This window comes from Hyla sarda, chromosome 4, assembly GCF_029499605.1.
Source record: "Hyla sarda isolate aHylSar1 chromosome 4, aHylSar1.hap1, whole genome shotgun sequence".
Classification (NCBI taxonomy): domain Eukaryota; kingdom Metazoa; phylum Chordata; class Amphibia; order Anura; family Hylidae; genus Hyla; species Hyla sarda.
The window spans coordinates 410357181-410379891 of record NC_079192.1 but is presented as its reverse complement, the minus strand read 5'-3'; the positions used below and the strand labels follow the sequence as shown (position 1 = coordinate 410379891).

The window sequence follows — 22711 nt, the reverse complement described above, 5'->3', positions numbered from 1 at the left end:
GATAACATGTGGTTACAGGTGGTCACGCAGACACAATGTTGATTGGTTGCTAGGCAACAAGAACTTACACTGACAACGTACATGCGGTCACATCGTGGTCAAACAGACAGGAAGTTGAATGGTTGCCAGGCAACAATAGCTAACACGGACAATGCTCTAATAGCTACACATACACAAATGGTGACTAACCTGGTGATAAACTGGTTGCTAGGCAACAAGAGCTTAAAGGAGATGTCCAGTCCTGAAAAACGTATCCCCTATCCTAAGATTAGGGGATAAGCTTAAGATCGCGGGGGGGGGGGGGGGGGGGGTCCGACCGCTGGGGCCCCAGAAGCCTGCGGGAAGGGGGCGTGTTAACTACTGCCCGAAACGGCGGCTGACATGTCCCCTCAATACAACTCTATGGCAGAGCCGGAGATTGCCGAAGGCAATCTCCGGCTCTATCATAGAGTTGTATCGAGGGGGTGTGTCAGCCGCTGCTTCGTGCAGTGGTCAACACGCCCCCTTCCCGCGGGCTACCAGGGTACACGTACAGGAGATCTCGGGGGGCCCCAGCGGTCGGACACCCCGCAATCTCAAACTTATCCCCTATCCTTAGGATAGGGGATACGTTTTCAGGACTGGACTACCCCTTTAAACAAATAACATGCATATAGCTACACATACACAAGTGTTGGTCACACAGACAGGAAGTTAAGTGGTTGCTAGGCAACAAGAACTAACACTGACAACGTGGTTACATGGCGGTCACTCAGAAAGGAAGTTGAGTGGTTGCTAGGCAACAAGATTTAAAACGAATGACACACATAACCACACGCACTCTAATGGTGGTCACCCAGACAGGAAGCTAAGTAGTTGCTAGGCAACAATAACTAACACCGACATCGTACATGTGGCTACATGGAGGTCACTCAGACAGGAGGCTAAGTGGTTGCTAGGCAACAATAACTAACACTGACATCGTACATGTGGCTACATGGTGGTCACTCAGACAGGAAGCTAACTGGTTGCTAGGCGACAATAACTAACACCGACATCGTACATGTGGCTACATGGTGGTCACTCAGACAGGAGGCTAAGTGGTTGCTAGGCAACAATAACTAACACTGACATCGTACATGTGGCTACATGGCGGTCACTCAGACAGGAGGCTAAGTGGTTGCTAGGCAACAATAACTAACACTGACATCGTACATGTGGCTACATGGTGGTCACTCAGACAGGAGGCTAAGTGGTTGCTAGGCAACAATAACTAACACTGACATCGTACATGTGGCTACATGGCGGTCACTCAGACAGGAGGCTAAGTGGTTGCTAGGCAACAAGAACTAAAACTGCCCGGCGTGAGAACTAAATAAACCGTGGACGAGGAGCCGGAGCGGCGAAGGTTAAGCGACAAAGTCAGACAAACAGGACAACATTGAGGTCGACAGGTAGCGGAGATGAGAATAACTCGCCCCAACAATGCTGGGAATTGACGCCACCGAGCGGACCGCAAAGCATTGTGGGTATCGTCTCTCCTTGTTAACGTAATGGCCTCGGACAGACGGAATACAGGCAGCGCTTAAGCACAATGAACTTGTTTACCCAGCGGAGAGAGAGTGACAGGGAGGGAGGACATGGCTGACTGCACCAGATGTACACAGCAGCGGGCACCACTGTTAAGGCAATGGCACCAGGCGGCAGAACTACCGGCGGCGCAAACATCTACCTACCCTCCACCACCGCCTGTCGTGGTCAATCTGCGGCACTTACTGCCTGCCTGTAGTGACTGGCAGCGTTATAGGGGCACTGAGCGTGTTAGGTGGCCACAGCTGTAACTACAAGGTCCTGTAATAGGGACCATGTGCCATTCATTATACTGACATTATCCTACGTGGCAAAGGCCCTGATGATCAGATGCCTGGGCATGACTCCTGTGGCAGGGCACTGCATTGGCTGGCGTTGATACCAAGTTTTTCCAGACTTTTGAATAACCCCAATATGCACATACTTCTATGTAACAATTTGGCATTCAGGATCCGAGGAAAGCTGAGTGGCAGGTTTTATAGCAGTGTTTTCCAATCAGTATGCCTCCAACTGTTGCAAAACTACAACTCCCAGCAAGAGTGCCCCCATTTTCAAATATGCCATTTAGCTGTTCTAAAAATACTAATCAAAATGGCCGCTACCATAGATCCTATAGGACAGTGTTTCCCAATCAGTATGCCTCCGGCTGTTGCAAAACTACAACTCCCAGCATGTCCGGACAGCCTTTGGCTGTCCGGACATGCTGGGTGTTGTAGTTTTGTAACAGCTGGAAGCACACTGGTTGGGAAACACTGTCCTATAGGTTCTACGGTAGCGGCCATTTTGGTTAGTATTTTTAGAACAGCTAAATGGCATATTAGAAAATGGGGGCATTCTTGAAATCCGGTGTATTTACCCTTTCCATGGTCCAATTCAGCTGCTTGCAAGTAATATATTAGCTCCATATTTATACTGATATTTCACAAATGTTAAATTTTTTTTTTTTTCAGGACAACAAGTTTTGGGACTGGTGGAAAATCAAAGTGACTGGTACCTTGGGAATCTATGGAAAAACCACAGACCATGGCCGGCGCTGGGCAGAGGATACAACACAGGTACGACAACAGCAGGGAGACATGCATTATAACAAGAAAGAAGAGGAAAGCGAATGCTGATAATACTGCTCCTATATACAAGAATACAACTACTATAATACTGCTCCTATATACAAGAATACAACTACTATAATACTGCTCCTATATACAAGAATATAACTACTATAATACTGCCTCCTATATACAAGAATATAACTACTATAATACTGCTCCTATATACAAGAATATAACTAATATAATACTGCTCCTATATACAAGAATACAACTACTATAATACTGCTCCTATATACAAGAATATAACTACTATAATACTGCCTCCTATATACAAGAATATAACTACTATAATACTGCTCCTATATACAAGAATATAACTACTATAATACTGCTCCTATATACAAGAATATAACTACTATAATACTGCTCCTATATACAAGAATACAACTACTATAATACTGCTCCTATATACAAGAATATAACTACTATAATACTGCCTCCTATATACAAGAATATAACTACTATAATACTGCTCCTATATACAAGAATATAACTAATATAATACTGCTCCTATATACAAGAATATAACTACTATAATACTGCTCCTATATACAAGAATATAACTACTATAATACTGCTCCTATATACAAGAATATAACTACTATAATACTGCCTCCTATATACAAGAATATATCTACTATAATACTGCTCCTATATACAAGAATATATCTACTATAATACTGCTCCTATATACAAGAATATAACTACTATAATACTGCCTCCTATATACAAGAATATAACTACTATAATACTGTTCCTATATACAAGAATATAACTACTATAATACTGCCTCCTATATACAAGAATATATCTACTATAATACTGCTCCTATATACAAGAATATAACTACTATAATACTGCTCCTATATACAAGAATATAACTACTATAATACTGCTCCTATATACGAGAATATAACTACTATAATACTGCCCCTATGTACAAGAATATAACTACTATAATACTGCTCCTATATACAAGAATATAACTACTACAATACTGCTCCTATATACAACAATATAACTACTATAATACTGCTCCTATATACAAGAATATAACTACTATAATACTGCTCCTATATACAAGAATATAACTACTATAATACTGCTCCTATATACAAGAATATAACTACTATAATACTATTCCTATATACAAGAATATAACTACTATAATACTGCCTCCTATATACATGAATATAACTACTATAATACTGCTCCCATATACAAGAATATAACTACTATAATACTGCTCCTATATACAAGAATATAACTACTATAATACTGCTCCTATATACAAGACTATAACTACTATAATACTGCCTCCTATATACATGAATATAACTACTATAATACTGCTCCCATATACAAGAATATAACTACTATAATACTGCTCCTATATACAAGAATATAACTACTATAATACTGCTCCTATATACAAGAATATAACTACTATAATACTGCTCCTATATACAAGAATATAACTGCTATAATACTGCTCCTATATACAAGAATATAACTACTATAATACTGCTCCTATATACAAGAATATAACTACTATAATACTGCTTCTATATACAAGAATATAACTGCTATAATACTGCTCCTATATACAAGAATATAACTACTATAATACTGCTCCTATATACAAGAATATAACTACTATAATACTGCTCCTATATACAAGAATATATCTACTATAATACTGCTCCTATATACAAGAATATAACTACTATAATACTGCTCCTATATACAAGAATATAGCTACTATAATACTGCTCCTATATACAAGAATATAACTACTATAATACTGCTCCTATAGACAAGAATATAACTACTATAATACTGCTCCTATATACAAGAATATAACTACTATAATACTGCTCCTATATACAAGAATATAGCTACTATAATACTGCTCCTATATACAAGAATATAACTACTATAATACTGCTCCTATATACAAGAATATAACTACTATAATACTGCCTCCTATATACAAGAATATAACTACTATAATACTGCTCCTATATACAAGAATATAGCTACTATAATACAGCTCCTATATACAAGAATATAACTACTATAATACTGCCTCCTATATACAAGAATATAACTACTATAATACTGCTCCTATATATACAAGAATATAACTACTATAATACTGCTCCTATATACAAGAATATATCTACTATAATACTGCTCCTATATACAAGAATATAACTACTATAATACTGCCTCCTATATACAAGAATATAACTACTATAATACTGCTCCTATATACAAGAATATAACTACTATAATACTGCTCCCTATATACAAGAATATAACTACTATAATACTGCTCCTATATACAAGAATATAACTACTATAATACTGCTCCTATATACAAGAATATAACTACTATAATACTGCTCCTATATACAAGAATATAACTACTATAATACTGCTCCTATATACAAGAATATAACTACTATAATACTGCTCTTATATACAAGAATATAACTACTATAATACTGCTCCTATATACAAGAATATAACTACTATAATACTGCTCCTATATACAAGAATATAACTACTATAATACTGCTCCTATATACAAGAATATAACTACTGTAATACTGCTCCTATATACAAGAATATAACTACTATAATACTGCTCCTATATACAAGAATATAACTACTATAATACTGCTCCTATATACAAGAATATAACTACTATAATACTGCTCCTATATACAAGAATATAACTACTATAATACTGCTCCTATATACAAGAATATAACTACTATAATACTGCTCCTATATACAAGAATATAACTACTGTAATACTGCTCCTATATACAAGAATATAACTACTATAATACTGCTCCTATATACAAGAATACAACTACTATAATACTGCTCCTATATACAAGAATATAACTACTATAATACTGCTCCTATGTACAAGAATATAACTACTATAATACTGCTCCTATATACAAGAATATAACTACTATAATACTGCTCCCACGTTTCTGACCGTTGGTATATCGGCGCCATTTCTTGCTTGTACCAGTTAATTACTTATTGATGTCGTCTACGTTAGGCTTTACCACCGGCCACAAGTGATTTATCAAGCTGCTAATCTGTCAACGTTGCGTCCCGGAACGTCGGCAGGTAATGTTCCATCCTGTGTTCTGTAGACAATAAGATGTATTTCCCTTCACCTTCACACTACTTTTATAGTAGAGTTTCCCAACCAGGGTGCCTCCAGCTGTTGCAAAACTACAACACCCAGAATTCCCGGACAGCCAACGGCTGTCCGGGCATGCTGGGTGTTGTAGTTTTACAACAGCTGGAGGCACCCTGGTTGGAAAACAATGCTCTATAGTCTTCTAGGGGGCATCCACTCTCTCACAGTGTGCTCGAGTCTTGCACGAGTGTTCTCCTTTTCGGCCGCTCGTCTCCTTCGCTGCTCTTTGGGCCCCTCACCCCCCCTGATTAATAAGATTAGCGGCGCCCAACATCCATAACAGTCTTTATGACACTTGGCACGCAGGAAGCTGCGCAGAGCGGTATTTATAGACTCGACAAATTTGGTGTCACCGGGGTGTCCGGGCTTTTCTTTCCTCAAACAGAGCGAGGTGTCCGAGTAATTTTATTCATAGCTGGAAACCACAATGTGGCGGTGAGAAAGGCGACGTATTATGCGGGATGTAAAGATTATGTCATTTGGGATATTAAATCTCCTTCTCTCTGTGCTGCGTCCATCGATCTCCCTCTGTAATACAGTCAACTGCAAACAGGAGAGGAGGGGGCGGTATTATAGTAGTTATATCCTTGTATATAGGATGCAGTATTATAGTAGTTATATTCTTGTATATAGGAGACAGTATTATAGTAGTTATATTCTTGTATATAGGAGCAGTATTATAGTAGTTATATTCTTGTATATAGGAGCAGAATTATAGTAGTTATATTCTTGTATATAGGAGCAGTATTATAGTAGTTATATTCTTGTATATAGGAGCTGTATTATAGTGGTTATATTCTTGTATATAGGGGCAGTATTATAGTAGTTATATTCTTGTATATAGGAGCAGTATTATAGTAGTTATATTCTTGTATATAGGATGCAGTATTATAGTAGTTATATTCTTGTATATAGGAGACAGTATTATAGTAGTTATATTCTTGTATATAGGGGCAGTATTATAGTAGTTATATTCTTGTATATAGGGGGCAGTATTATAGTAGTTATATTCTTGTATATAGGGGGCAGTATTATAGTAGTTATATTCTTGTATATAGAAGCAGTATTATAGTAGTTATATTCTTGTATATAGGAGCAGTATTATAGTAGTTATATTCTTGTATATAGGAGCAGTATTATAGTAGTTATATTCTTGTATATAGGAGCAGTATTATAGTAGTTATATTCTTGTATATAGGAGCAGAATTATAGTAGTTATATTCTTGTATATAGGAGCAGTATTATAGTAGTTATATTCTTGTATATAGGAGCTGTATTATAGTGGTTATATTCTTGTATATAGGGGCAGTGTTATAGTAGTTATATTCTTGTATATAGGAGCAGTATTATAGTAGTTATATTCTTGTATATAGGATGCAGTATTATAGTAGTTATATTCTTGTATATAGGAGACAGTATTATAGTAATTATATTCTTGTATATAGGGGCAGTATTATAGTAGTTATATTCTTGTATATAGGGGGCAGTATTATAGTAGTTATATTCTTGTATATAGAAGCAGTATTATAGTAGTTATATTCTTGTATATAGGAGCAGTATTATAGTAGTTATATTCTTGTATATAGGAGCAGTATTATAGTAGTTTTATTCTTGTATATAGGAGCAGTATTATAGTAGTTATATTCTTGTATATGGGAGCAGTATTATAGTAGTTATATTCTTGTATATAGGAGCAGTATTATAGTAGATATATTCTTGTATGTAGGAGCAGTATTATAGTAGTTATATTCTTGTATATAGGAGCAGTATTATAGTAGTTATATTCTTGTATATAGGAGCAGTATTATAGTAGTTATATTCTTGTATATAGGAGCAGTATTATAGTAGATATATTCTTGTATATAGGAGCAGTGTTATAGTAGTTATATTCTTGTATATAGGAGCCAGTATTATAGTAGTTATATTCTTGTATATAGGAGCAGTATTATAGTAGTTATATTCTTGTATATAGGAGCAGTATTATAGTAGTTATATTCTTGTATATAGGAGCAGTATTATAGTAGTTATATTCTTGTATATAGGAGCCAGTATTATAGTAGTTATATTATTGTATATAGGAGCAGTATTATAGTAGTTATATTCTTGTATATAGGAGCAGTATTATAGTAGTTATATTCCTGTATATAGGAGCAGTATTATAGTAGTTATATTCTTGTATATAGAAGTATTATAGTAGATATATTCTTGTATATAGGAGCAGTATTATAGTAGTTATATTCTTGTATATAGGAGCAGTATTATAGTAGTTATATTCTTGTATATATAGGAGCAGTATTATAGTAGTTATATTCTTGTATATAGGGGCAGTGCTATAGTAGTTATATTCTTGTATATAGGAGCAGTATTATAGTAGTTATATTCTTGTATATAGGGGCAGTATTATAGTAGTTATATTCTTGTATATAGAAGCAGTATTATAGTAGTTATATTCTTGTATATAGGAGCAGTATTATAGTAGTTATATTCTTGTATATATAGGAGGCAGTATTATAGTAGTTATATTCTTGTATATAGGAGCAGTATTATAGTAGTTATATTCTTGTATATAGGAGCAGTATTATAGTAGTTATATTCTTGTATATAGGAGCAGTATTATAGTAGATATATTCTTGTATATAGGAGCAGTATTATAGTAGTTATATTCTTGTATATAGGAGCAGTATTATAGTGGTTTCAGCAGTGCAGTGTTATAGCACATTATAATGATTACATTTCCATTAATAGTTTTGCTCTTTTGAACCCTTTTATGTAGTCCTGATATATTATGCTCATATCCGCTGGTTAACCAGTTTTGTTGCTTGTAATGGCGGTCCCCGAGTGCCGTCTGTGCCGCCTCCTCCGCCATGTAATAACCCGCTGTAGATGTTCCTGAATGATTTCATTGATTAAGTTTCCCGTGCGCTGAAACTTCTGTGCCCGGAATCCAAATCTAATACCTTAATTCAATTCTCACCTGATAAGGTTCCTGGGAGAAGCCAAAGCCACTTAACCCTCCGCTTTCTGTACCTATTAGAGGAATGTGATGGAAATTACTATAGGGCGCCATCAATACTCAGAACAGCGCGGTATTATTTATGACTGTGATGGGAAGATTGTACGTTATATTGTCTCATTGGACCAATAATTACGGATTTATACTCATCTGCAGTTTAGTCACGATTTTTTTTACCGTCATTAATTTTTAACTGTGATACAAATTGCATAGAAATACACATTCAGGAGTTTGGGAGAGCTGGGTTTCTGGTACCTCTGTGCTTTCCTGTATAGTAAATCTCCATTGTAGCTCTGTTTATAAGGGGTTCTCTGTTGGCCCTATTAATAGGGGGGGGGGCACTACTTCTGGCAGTATTTCCCAACCAGGGTGCCTCCAGCTGTTGCAAAACTACAACTCCCAGCATGCCCGGACAGCCTTTGGCTGTCCGGGCATGCTGGGAGTTGTAGTTTTGCAACAGCTGGAGGCTCCCTGGTTAGGAAACACTGACTTATGAAGACACTGTTGACAATGTTTATGGGGCCATTCTACTGGCACGATTTATTTGGGGTACCCTGTTGCAACTATAAAACGGGCGTTACTTTGCAGGTATTATTTTTAAAGGGCACTGGGTGGCCACTGTTTATGGGTGATAGACTATTGGCAGTATTAAAGGGGTACTCCGCTGGAAACATTTTTTTTTTTTTTTTTTTTTTTTAAACAACTGGTGCCAGAAAGTTAAACAGATTTGTAAATGACTTCTATTTAAAAATCTTAATCCTTCCAGTACTTAGCTGCTGTATGATCCACAGGAAGTTCTTTTCTTTTTAAATGTATTTTCTGTCTGACCTCTGTAGTAAAATGCTTTTCTTTTTGAATTTCCTTTTTTTTGTCTTGTCCACAGTGCTCTCTGCTGACACCTCTGTCCGTATCAGGAACTGTCCAGAGCAGGAGAGAATCCCCATAGCAAACCTATGCTGCTCTGGACAGTTCCTGACACGGACAGAGGTGTCAGCAGAGAGAACTGTGGATAAGACAAAAAAGGAAATTCAAAAAGAAAAGCATTTCCTCTGTAGCATACAGCAGCTAATAAGTAGGGGAAGGATTAATATTTTTTTTTTAATAGAAGTCATTTACAAATCTGTCTAACTTTCTGGCACCAGTTGATTTAAAAAAAAAATTACAATTTCCAGCGGAGTACCCCTTTAATATTGCCAAAAGTCTATCACCCACCCCACCCAGTGCCCTCTAAAAATTATACCAGCAAAATACCACCCGTTTTATAGTTGCAACAGGGTACCCCAAATAAAACGTGCCAGTAGAATGGCCCCATAAACAGTGCTGTGATATTGAACCCTATAAACATTGTCAACAGGGTCTTCATAAGTCAGTGTTTCCCAAACAGGGAGCCTCCAGCTGTTGCAAAACTACAACTCCCAGCATGCCAAAGGCTGTCCGGGCATGCTGGGAGTTGTAGTTTTGCAACAGCGTCCTCACTTCCTGGACTTTGTACCAGACTGTGTTTCAGCTGAGACAAAGATGATGCTGCATCCGGACAGAATTATGTTCTGGATGGTATGGGGACCCCTAGTGGCCTTTTTTTATTTTAATAATAAGCCATGTTTTTTTTTTTATAAAAAGGAGATACCGTATATTTTCTTATGAAGTATATTAGAAAGGTTAATGCCAAAATGTTCAACATGTAAACATTTATTTGAATTAGACAGATCCCCTATAAATAGTACCATGGTGGAAAACGTTTTTTTTTTTAAATCAACTGGTGCCAGAAAGTTAAACAGATTTGTAAATTATTTCTATAAAAAAATATTAATCCTTCCAGTACTTATTAGCTGCTGAATACTACAGAGGAAATTCTTTTCTTTTTGGAACACAGTGCTCTCTGCTGACATCACGAGCACAGTGCTCTCTGCTGACATCTCTGTCCATTTTATGAACTGTCCAGGGTAGGAGAAAATCCCCATAGCAAACATAGGCTGCTCCGGACAGTTCCTAAAATAGACAGAGGTGTCAGCAGAGAGCACTGTGGTCATGATGTCAGCAGAGAGCACTGTGTTCCAAAAAGAAAAGAATTTCCTCTGTAGTATTCAGCAGCTAATAAGTACTGGAAGGATTAAAAAATTTTATTAGAAATAATTTACAAATCTGTTTAACTTTCTGGGACCAGTTGATTTAAACAAAAAAAAGTTTTCCACCAGAGTACCCCTTTAAGGGGGTAATTTTATGGTACTTTTTAGAGGGGAGCTGTCTGATGACACTTTATAGGTGGCCGGTGTTTATAGGTGATAGACTTTTGGCAATACTATTTATTTTGGGCACCTTGGGGGAGATTTATCAAAACCTGTGCAGAGGAAATGTTGCCCAGTTGCCCATAGCAACCAATCAGATCACTGCTTTCATTTTTATGAAGGCCTGTGAAAAGTGAAAGAAGCGATCTGATTGGTTGCTATGGGCAACTGGGCAAGTTTTCCTCTGCACAGGTTTTGATAAATCTCCCCCCTTGTTGGCATCATCTATTGGAGCACTATTCTAGTGCTGTTTATAGAGGCGCTCCTTTAGTACTATGTACAGGGGGCTGTCTGATGATACTTTATAGGGAGCACTCACCAGCCTGTATATAGGGTGACAGTCTATTGGCATTGCTTGGGAACACCTTGTAGGCATTGTTAAAGGGGAACTCTGGTGGGAAAACTTATTTGTTTTAAATCAACTGGTCCCAGAAAGTTAAACAGATTTGTAACTTACTTCTATTAAAAAAAATCTTAATCCTTCCAGTACTTCTTAGCTGCTGAATACTACAGAGGAAATTCTTTTCTTTTTGGAACACAGAGCTCTCTGCTGACATCACAACCACAGTGCTCTCTGCTGTCATCTCTGTCCATTTTAGGAACTGTACAGAGTAGCATATGTTATGGGGATTTTCTCCTACTCTGGTCAGTTCCGAAAATGGACAGAGGTGTCAGCAGAGAGCACTGTGGTCGTGATGTCAGCAGAGAGCTCTGTGTTCCAAAAAGAAAAGAGTTTCCTCTGTAGTATTCAGCAGCTAATAAGTACTGGAAGGATTAAGATTTTTTAATAGAAGTAAGTTACAAATCTGTTTCTGGCACCAGTTGATAAAAAATATAAGTTTTCCACCGGAGTACCCCTTTAATAGGAGCACTCTTTCAGTATTATGTATAGGTGGGCAGACAGGGGGCGACTGTTTTAGGGTTGTACTCTTTTGGCAATACTATATTGGGGGACCCTTTTTGGCATTGTTAATAGGGGGCACTCTTTAAGTATTATGTATAGGTGGGCAGTCTGAAGACACTTTATTGGGGACACTCTGTTGCCACTGCTTAATGGTTGTCACTCTTTTGGCAATACTATTTATTGGGGGCACCATGTTGGCATTGTCTATTGGGGCACGCTGCTGGCATTGATCATAGGGACCACTATTTTAGTACTACGTATAGAGGGGCAGTGTATAGGGGTAACACATCGGCCACTATTAATTGGGACACTATGTCAGTCATTGTGGGTACGTGACCTCTATTTGTATCAGGTCTCCCCAAAAATGTTTCTCAGACAAGTATGGTGCAGTGTAGTATTATAAGGCCTGCGAGTCACCACAGTTATTAGGGCAGTGTTTCCCAACCAGGGTGCCTCCAGCTCTTGCAAAACTACAACTCCCAGCATGCCCGGACAGCTGGAGGAACTCTGGTTGGAAGACACTGATTTAGAGGTTGGGTTAGTTTTAAGGAAAAAAAATGAATTACCCACACACACATTTATTTTTTAAAGTTTTTTTCAAATTAAAGTTTTTATTTGTATATATTTTTTCACAATAAATCACAAAAAAATAAAATATATATAAAAGAAATAAAATAACTAAACCTTTTTTCCATCACCTTTCCATGGCTTTAGGTCATTAACATGAGATTGGTAGGGTCTGCCTGTTGGAACCCCCACCTTAAAGGGGTACGTCGGATTAAAATAAATGTTTTCAAATCAGCAGGTGGCAGAAAGTTATACAGATTTGTAAATTACTTCTATAGAAAAGTCTTAATCCTTCCAGTACTTATCAGCTGCTGTATGCTCCAGAGGACGTTGTGTAGTTTTTCCAAGCCTGAGCACAGTGTTCTCTGCTGCCACCTCTGTCCGTGTCAGGAACTGTCCAAGCAGGATAGGTTTGCTATGTGGATTTGCTTCAAATCTGGACAGTTCCTGACACGGACAGAGGTGTCAGCTGAGAGCACTGTGGTCAGACTGTAAAGAACTTTAAAACTTCCTGTGCAGCATACAGCAGCTGATAAGTACTGGAAGGATTAAGATTTTTAAATAGAAGTAGTTTACAAATCTGTATAATTTTCTGGTTCCAGTTGATTTGAAAACATTTATTTTCATCCAAAGTACCCCTTTATGGTGGGGGTTCCAATAGGCAGACCCTACCAATCTCATGTTAACACCCCCCTTCCATAGACTTGCATTGAGGGGGTGGGGAGTGACGTCATGAAGGGGCGGGACTATGACATCATGAGCGCCGGGTCCAGCGTTCGGAACAGTTTGTTCCAAGCGCTGAGCGGCGGAGTACCCCTTTAAACACATCCTAAAGACTTCAAATCTTCATAAAACACCTCAGTTGTGATTATAGATCAATTCACTTTCCCATCATGACAATATTTCTCGCACTTTCAATAAGAAAACGCATAAAAACTGCACCTAATGTGAACTGACCACAATCAACTTATGAGTCTAATCAGTTCGCCTGGGTGACTTCCAGCACCAGCAGCCTAATTAGATGACCAGGTGCAGTGATCGGACTCCACCCCTTCTCTCTCTCTGTCTCTGCAAAGCAAAATGATTCATGGGAAATGTAGGCAGCATTAGGAAATCATTTCAGTGATGTAATTGCAATCAGTATGGCTGAAAACCCCATGCCTGTCACATCAGCTAAAACAGGTAAGCACAAGGTATACACAAGAACCGCTACATTATTCTCTAACAATAGTCTATGCTTCACTATATAAACAAATTTAAAACCCAGAGTGATTTTTTTAATAGCATATTAGGGTCTATAATATCGGAAGCTATAATATCTCGTCCCCCCATTATCAGCCGCTTCTCCTCCCCGTCTATTCCTCTGTGGACGAGGGTGATTTTCGCAGTGAGAGAACACAGTGCCCCCGGTGCATTGTATTTAAAACTCAGCTGAACATTCACGCCATCTGCTCTCCTTCCACAGCTGAGACTTTTTTTTTTGTGTCTACGTTGAGCCGGCACACTGTTGTCCTTCAAGAGAGGAATACAAAGCAAGCAAATGGGCGAGGCGATTCAATGACACTTTTTGAGACACATTGGCGTAGCCATTAATGTCATCGTCATGACGCCGAAGATGCTAAACCCCACCACATCCAGCTTTCTTATCCCTTCGAGCTAAGTCTGAATTGGTCCCCATCCACGATGCATCTCAAAAACATACAAAAAAAAATGTTTTACGCTCAAGTGAAGAAGGGGAATTGACACTATCTTGTGGCCCCCATTGTGGTTGTCATCTATAAGACCCCACCTCACCCTACCAACAGTCCAACACCAGAAAATGATTGCCGAGACATTTCGAGAAAGGTTTCAAAAGTCAGTCAGATCTCGAAACTACACCCACTGATTAATTTTTTTTTTTTTTTGGGGGGGGGGGGGGGGGGGGTAAGTAGTCAGCCATTTTTGGTTAGTAGTCAGCCATCTAATGTGTATAGGGGTGTATGACTTTTCCCTGATAGCATGTGTCAAGGGAATGTAGGATCACGTTGTCTGTTTTCGACATGTCCGATATGTTTGTTCGGAAAAAAGGTTAATGAATAATAAAGGCAAGACTTGGCTGTTTTAAAGGGGTTATCCAGGAATCGAAAAACAGAGCTTTTTGCTTTCAAAAACCACTCCCTGTCTGTCTCAAGGTTGGGTGTGGTTCTGCAGCTCAGTTCCATTGAAGTGTATGGAGCCAAGTTGTAATACCACACCAAACCTGGAGACAGAGGGGGAGCGGTTTTTGAAAGAAAAAAGCTCTGTTTTTCGATTCCTGGATAACCCCTTTTAAGGCCTCCAACATCATGGGAGACCTCATAAATGGTCAACAGTCCCATATAGAAGAGTGTAAATAAAGTCCCAGCACTCACCAAGTATATTCGGGAATGAGCTTTAATGCAGTTCCTTCAAATCAAACAGGACACGTTTCGGCGGTAGCCTTCCTCTGCGTCAGCAGAGGAAGGCTACCACCGAAACGCATCCTGTTAGAATTGAAGAATATGCAATAAAGCTCCTTATTCCCGAATATACCGGGTGAGTGCTGGGACTTTATTTACACTCTTCTATATGGGACTGTTGACCATTTATGAGGTCTCCCATGATTTTGGAGGCCTTAAAAGGGGTTATCCAGGAATCGAAAAACAGCTTTTTTCTTTCAAAAAAAGGGTTACCAGTGCCGACCAACTTATATACTAAGCATATAGAAGAGTGGAAGCTCTGGTGACATACCGATCAGTCTCCTAGAGTTATTACCCAAAACTGAGGAGGTACTTGGGAAATGCCCATGAAGGATCTATCCCCTGGCCCTCCAAATTCTTCTACGGGGCGTTACAACAATTTATTTTCCAACCGTGCAACCTTCATGACTGGAATTTTAGGTATGTTTTAACACCTCTCGATCCTCTCGAACTGTCATAAGTTTTAAGAGTCAAAACTGTTGACAAATTCTATTTAAGGGTAGGGTCACACGACACGTATCCATAGCGTATTTTACCCTGCGGATCTTCGGGTGACCCGACGCTTAGTGTGCCTCCAGCTTTTCCCCCTCTGCTCGCAGCAGCAATCCGCCGTTCCGAGCTAATCGCTGTGCGAGTCATCGCGCGCATGCACAGTGTACTCAGACATTGCGGCTGCACCGCGATGTCTGTGGGTAGACTTTGAGTACGCGTGGCGACTCGCAGGCCCCTGCGCCACTGCTCAGAGCGACGGATTGCTGCTGCAAACAGGGGGAACAGCTGGAGGCACACTAAGGGCCACCATCTGATCTGCAGCGTAAAATATGCCGTGTGACCCTACCCTAATGGAGATCTGCAGCCCTAGACACTTATGCCCTATCCGCTGCATAGAGGATAAATGTCTGATCGAATGCTGTACGGGCCCCGACTCTGGAGGGGACAAGTGTCTGATCGCGGGGGGGTCAGCGGCTCTGCTCGGCTAATGCGCGTGTTGTCGACCTCACTGAGGTCGACGACATGCCCCCTCCATATATCTCTATGGGAGAGGCAGAGATGCATCCCCGCCTCTCCCATAGAGCTGTATGGAGGGGTCATGTCGTCGACCAACACGTGCATTAGCCGCGCAGTGCCGTTGACTGCCCCCGCGATCAGACACTTTTCCCCTCTCCTGCGGATAGGGCATAAGTGTCTAAGACTGCAATCCTCCCTTTAGTTGACCATTCACTTTAGATAGAACGAGCCTGCCTTCACTTTCATGCTGCTTGAACCACGAGTCATCGGGAAGGTTCCAGGCAGCTTCTCCCTATCCACCGGCCTTTATTGATAGATCTCTATCTGTTTGGGTATAGGGAGAAATCTATTAATCAGTGGCACGGTGGAAAAAAGCCTCCAGGGACCACCTCAGTGATTCAGGCAGCATGAAAGTGATAACAGGCTCCCTTGAAGTCGAGTCGTGTCTTTAGGTTGAGTCTTACTTTCATAGAATTTTCTCTAGTTGACATCGCTTTCAGTTCCAAATTGTAAAGAGCTTCCCAGTACCCAACACAGAACATGAAGGGGCTCGGTGAAGGTGGTGGTGAAGGTGTGCAGATGTCTCATGGGGTCACACAGCTCATAAAAGGACAGCTGCCCGGCCCCATAATCCAGATACAGACCTAGTTTCTTGCAGTAAGGCTGGGCCGGGAGCTGGATGACTTTCGAGTCGTGTATCACTGAATATTGATGGCTCCATAGACGCAGTGCCCATGACTTATTGTTCTGCCCGATGATGCACTGCTCCCCTTTCCTATCTATACTGGAATAACTCATTCCCACACACCAGTCTCCTCCGTCATTGCTGTTCACTTCGAAGAAATATTTACCTGAGGAAAAGCAGGTCTTGCTTAAGACTTGACACGACTGGAAAGTTTCAGGGGTATCTAGACGGTTCTGGCTTACTCCGGGCCAGGAGGCCGTTTTGAGGTCTTCAGACACCGCTACGTCATTACCAGACGTGTCGATGTCTAGTAAGATGTTGGGCACTTCAGGCTTGTTGAAGCCTCTGAAATCTATCTCTTGGACTATTCTTTCCATGGTTTCATGTATCATCATAGACATGAGGAATATATCCAGATCACCTACGGCATGGACATCATCTCCCGTACAGGGATCTGTCTCATGTATATCAGACCTCTGAAGCTCTTGATCTTTTAAGACTAGGAGCGGATCCTTGGTAGCACACATCTGCTGAATCGAAGATATTGTCCTAGACAAGTGGTCCTTCTCGATCTCCAGCTGCCGGACAAGTTTAGAGACTGACAGTGACGTCTGCTCCTCCTGCCTGCAGATCTCACTCAGGACCCTCTTCTCCAGATCGTCCACCTGTCTTCTGATGTCCGTGAGGAGGCTGGGGATACTCTGACTCAGGACCTGAGCTTTGTCGTGGACGTTGGTCATGTGGTTGTGCAAGGCCTGAATCCTCGAGACATTTTCCTCTCTCTTTGAGGACAGATTGTCTGAGACTTTTCTTAGCTGCTCCTTCTTCTTGATGGAGGCCTCCTTCAGAAGCTCTAGTTGATGTCCCTTGTGTTGTCCCGTCAGACTGCAGGACACACAGATACAAGCAGCGTCCTCAGTGCAGTAATATTCCAGGACCTTCTTATGGACAGAACATTTCCTGTTCTCCAGAGAAGTTCTGGGCTCAGATAAGACGTGTTCTGGTGACTTGTTGTGAGTTCTCAGATGTTTATCACACAGAGAAGCCTCACAGTGCAGACAGGACTTCACAGCAGGGACAGGAGAGTCCACACAGTAAGTGCAGAAGATCCCGAAGTCCTTCGTAGTCGACTCTGTAGACGAGAATCTCTCCACTATGTTGCATAGATTCTGGTTCTTCTTCAACACAGGACGTTTCGTAAACTCTTCTCTGCACTCGGGACAGGAATAAAGTCCAGACTGGTCCTGTGTATCCAGCACACGATCAATACAGACCCGGCAGAAGTTGTGTCCACATCTAAGGGTCACAGGATCTGTATAAGTGATCAGACAGATGGAACAGTCCAGCTCGTCTCTTAGATCCGCAGACGCCATGACTGATTCAAGAAATGAAACTCTGAACGTCACACAAAGTGAGGCAAGGTTCGTCTGGGCGGTCACACCTCTCCTGCTGGGTGGGGTATGTATGTAAGCTCCTGCTACCTCAGATTAGATACATGTGAACTTCAATGTCACCTGTACTGTATCATTAGAGTCCATTTGATCAACCAGGACTGATAGGTTAATGACGCTGTGACTAAGATACACAGATCAGCAAAACACTGATGGACACAGTCAAGTGATATCAGTGACGTCTTATCAGTAGTTGTTCCTTCTGGTGCACAGCGCCATGACCTCGTCCAGCTATGTCTGCAGAGTCCTCCTGAGTCCCCCCCCATCTTCTGGCCAGAGACCACCGCCGCCCGCTTCTCTCCCCCTGCCGGTCCTTAGTCCAACAACCGCCGCTGCCCCATTGCCTCCCCCATCCCCGGTTTTATAATTACCTGTTCCCGGGGTCCGCGCTACTTCTGGCCCCGGCGGCATCCTGAGCTGTCATTGTGCACACTGATGGTGACGTCGCATTGAGGACGTCACTCATCATTGCGCAGCGCACAGCGTAACGCAGGACGCCGCAGGAGCCAGAAGTAGCGCAGACCCCGGGAACAGGTAATTATAAAACCGGGCATGGGGGAGGCAATGGGGCAGCAGCGGTCTCTGGTCGGGGCGGTGGGGGGAGCGGGGCGTTTGGGGGGGGCGGTGCGTTGCGGTGAGGGGGCGGTGCGGTGGGGTGAGCAGTGCGGTGGGGGGGGTGATGGGGGGCGGGGCATTATTGGATTATCGGCAAGGTAATTGCCGATACCTATAACGTCCAAAATCGTGAATATCGTCCGATAATATCGGCCAAACCGATAATCAGTCGATCCCTACTCTGCACACTGCATCTCCAGAATATAATATGTGCCCCTAACAACAACTCAACACAATGCGTCTACAGAATATAATACTGCCACATACTGTGCCCCCTAAGAATTGCAGCTCCACACACTACATCTCCAAAATATAATACTGCCACATACTGTGCCCCCTAACAACAGCCCAAGACAATGCGTCTCCAGAATATAATACTGTAACATACTGCGCCCCCTAAGAATTGCAGCTCCACACACTACATCTCCAAAATATAATGCTGCCACATACTGTGCCCCCTAACAACATCCCAACAAAGTGTGTCTCCAGAATATAATACTGTTTCATACTGTGCCCCCTAAGAACAGCAGCTCTGCACACTGTGACTCCAGAATACAATATGTGCCCCCTAATAACAGCTGAACAAAATACATAATATATTACTGCTACATACTGTGCCCCCTAAGAACAACAGCTCCACACCGAGTCTCCAGAATATAATACTGCTACATACTGTGCCCCTAAGAACAACACAACAGCTCCATACACTACATCTCCAGAATATAATACTGCTACATACTGTGCCCCTAAGAACAACACAACAGCTCCATACACTACATCTCCAGAATATAATACTGCTACATACTGTGCCCCTAAGAACAACACAACAGCTCCACACACTACATCTCCAGAATATAATACTGCTACATACTGTGCCCCCTAAGAACAGCAGCTCCACACACTACATCTCCAGAATATAATACGTCTACATACTGTGCCCCCTAAGAACAACACTACAGCTCCACACACTACATCTCCAGAATATAATACTGCCACATACTGTGCCCCCTTTGGCTGTCCAGGCATGCTGGGAGTTGTAGTTTTGCAACAGCTGGAGCGACCCCAGTTGGGAAACTCTGCTATAGAGTTTCGATCCAGGAAGACAAGTTTAACCTCAAATATTTGCAGGCGCCATGGCTGACGGCGAGAAACGAAACTCCACGTTACACCACAAGGGCAAAGGTCGGAGAGTATCACACTTCTCCTGAGGATCTAAGCTCCCGCTGCCTCGCACTATATACTGTAGGGTCATGGGATACAGATCGGATACATCTCTACATGAGCTACAGTGATGCCTGTGCCATATCACTGCAGGCCACAATAAAAGGCTAAACTACACAGCTCAGCTGACAGTATCACACGGGAGCAGCTTAGATACACTGCTAATCACACTGCATGGGCTTAGATGCACATCTCATCAGATCGCATCACCCACAATATACTTAGATACAGCAAAGATCTATAGGACAGGCTTAGATATACATCTCTTAGATACATTGGCTAAGCAGACAGTATCACATAATAATCTCAGATACAGCACCCAGAAGGCAGTAGTACATAATAAGCTTAGATACATTGGCTAAGCAGACAGTATCACATAATAATCTTAGATACAGGACCCAGAAGACAGTATCACACATGATAAGCTTAGATACATAACTAAGCAGGCAGTTTCACATATGGTTAGATACATAGCCCAGCAGGTAGTATTATATAATATCCTAGGAGCCAAGGAGAAGTATCACACACAGCTGGCTTAGATACCCCATCTGGTTAGTAAAGCATATAGTAGCTATCTAGCTATCTGTATACTGCTGCTATCTCTATAAGGATCAGGATATAAAGTAGTTATACACCTTCCCTCCAGCTCTATCTGTATACTGCTGTTATCTCTATGGGATCAGGATATATAGTAGTTATACACCTCCCCTCCAGCTCTATCTGTATACTGCTGCTATCTCTATGGGATCAGGATATATAGTAGTTATATTCCTCCCCTCCAGCTCTATCTGTATACTGCTGCTATCTATATGAGATCAAGATATATAGTAGTTATACCCTTCCCCTCCAGCTCTATCTGTATACTGCTGCTGTTATCTCTATGGGATCAGTATATATAGTAGTTATACACCTCCTCTCCAGCTCTATCTGTATACTGCTGCTATCTCTATGTGATCAGGATATATAGTAGTTATATACCTCTACTCCAGCTCTATCTGTATACTGCTGCTGCTATCTCTATAGGATCAGGATATTTAGTAGTTATACACCTCCCCTCCAGCTCTATCTGTATACTGCTGCTGTCTCTATGGGATCAGGATATATAGTAATTATACACCTCCCCTCCAGCTCTATCTGTATACTGCTGCTATCTATATGAGATTAAGATATATAGTAGTTATACCCCTCCCCTCCAGCTCTATCTGTATACTGCTGCTGCTGCTATCTCTATAGGATTAGGATATATAGTAGTTATGCACCCCCCCTCCAGCTCTATCTGTATACTGCTGCTGTTATCTCTATGAGATCAGTATATATAGTAGTTATACACCTCCTCTCCAGCTCTATCTGTATACTGCTACTATCTCTATAACATCAGGATATATAGTAGTTATACCCATCCTCTCCAGCTCTATCTGTATACTGCTGCTATCTCTATGTGATCAGGATATATAGTAGTTATACACTTCGCCTCCAGCTCTATCTGTATACTGCTGCTATCTCTATGTGATCAGGATATATAGTAGTTGTACACTTCGCCTCCAGCTCTATCTGTATACTGCTGCTATCTCTATGGGATCAGGATATATAGTAGTTATATTCCTCCCCTCCAGCTCTATCTGTATACTGCTGCTATCTATATGAGATCAAGATATATAGTAGTTATACCCTTCCCCTCCAGCTCTATCTGTATACTGCTGCTGTTATCTCTATGGGATCAGTATATATAGTAGTTATACACCTCCTCTCCAGCTCTATCTGTATACTGCTGCTATCTCTATGTGATCAGGATATATAGTAGTTATACACCTCTCCTCCAGCTCTATCTGTATACTGCTGCTGCTATCTCTATAGGATCAGGATATTTAGTAGTTATACACCTCCCCTCCAGCTCTATCTGTATACTGCTGCTGTCTCTATGGGATCAGGATATATAGTAATTATACACCTCCCCTCCAGCTCTATCTGTATACTGCTGCTATCTATATGAGATTAAGATATATAGTAGTTATACCCCTCCCCTCCAGCTCTATCTGTATACTGCTGCTGCTGCTATCTCTATAGGATTAGGATATATAGTAGTTATGCACCCCCCCTCCAGCTCTATCTGTATACTGCTGCTGTTATCTCTATGAGATCAGTATATATAGTAGTTATACACCTCCTCTCCAGCTCTATCTGTATACTGCTACTATCTCTATAACATCAGGATATATAGTAGTTATACCCATCCTCTCCAGCTCTATCTGTATACTGCTGCTATCTCTATGTGATCAGGATATATAGTAGTTGTACACTTCGCCTCCAGCTCTATCTGTATACTGCTGCTATCTCTATGTGATCAGGATATATAGTAGTTATATACCTCCTCTCCAGCTCTATCTGTATACTGCTGCTGCTATCTCTATGGGATCAGGATATATAGTAGTTATACACCTCTCCTCCAGCTCTATCTGTATACTGCTGTTATCTCTATAAGATCAGGATATATAGTAGTTATACACCTCCCCTCCAGCTCTATCTGTATACTGCTGCTATCTCTATGGGATCAGGATATATAGCAGTTATACACCTC

The 22711-nt window shown here is 40.9% G+C and overlaps 2 protein-coding genes across 4 annotated transcripts in view; one reads left to right on the top strand and one right to left on the bottom strand.

Moving 5' to 3' along the window:
- LARGE1 (LARGE xylosyl- and glucuronyltransferase 1) overlaps positions 1-22711 on the top strand; it is a 410766-nt gene that overhangs the window by 324360 nt on the left and 63695 nt on the right. For all 3 annotated transcript variants that reach the window (XM_056517630.1, XM_056517631.1, XM_056517632.1), the window contains one exon: positions 2520-2624. In XM_056517630.1, coding sequence (XP_056373605.1) covers positions 2520-2624 — 105 coding nt within the window. The remainder of the gene's footprint in view (positions 1-2519; positions 2625-22711) is intronic.
- Positions 16645-18222, bottom strand: LOC130267617 (E3 ubiquitin-protein ligase Midline-1-like). The gene has a single exon (XM_056517653.1). The coding sequence runs from the start codon at positions 18220-18222 to the stop codon at positions 16645-16647; it is 1578 nt and encodes a 525-aa protein (XP_056373628.1).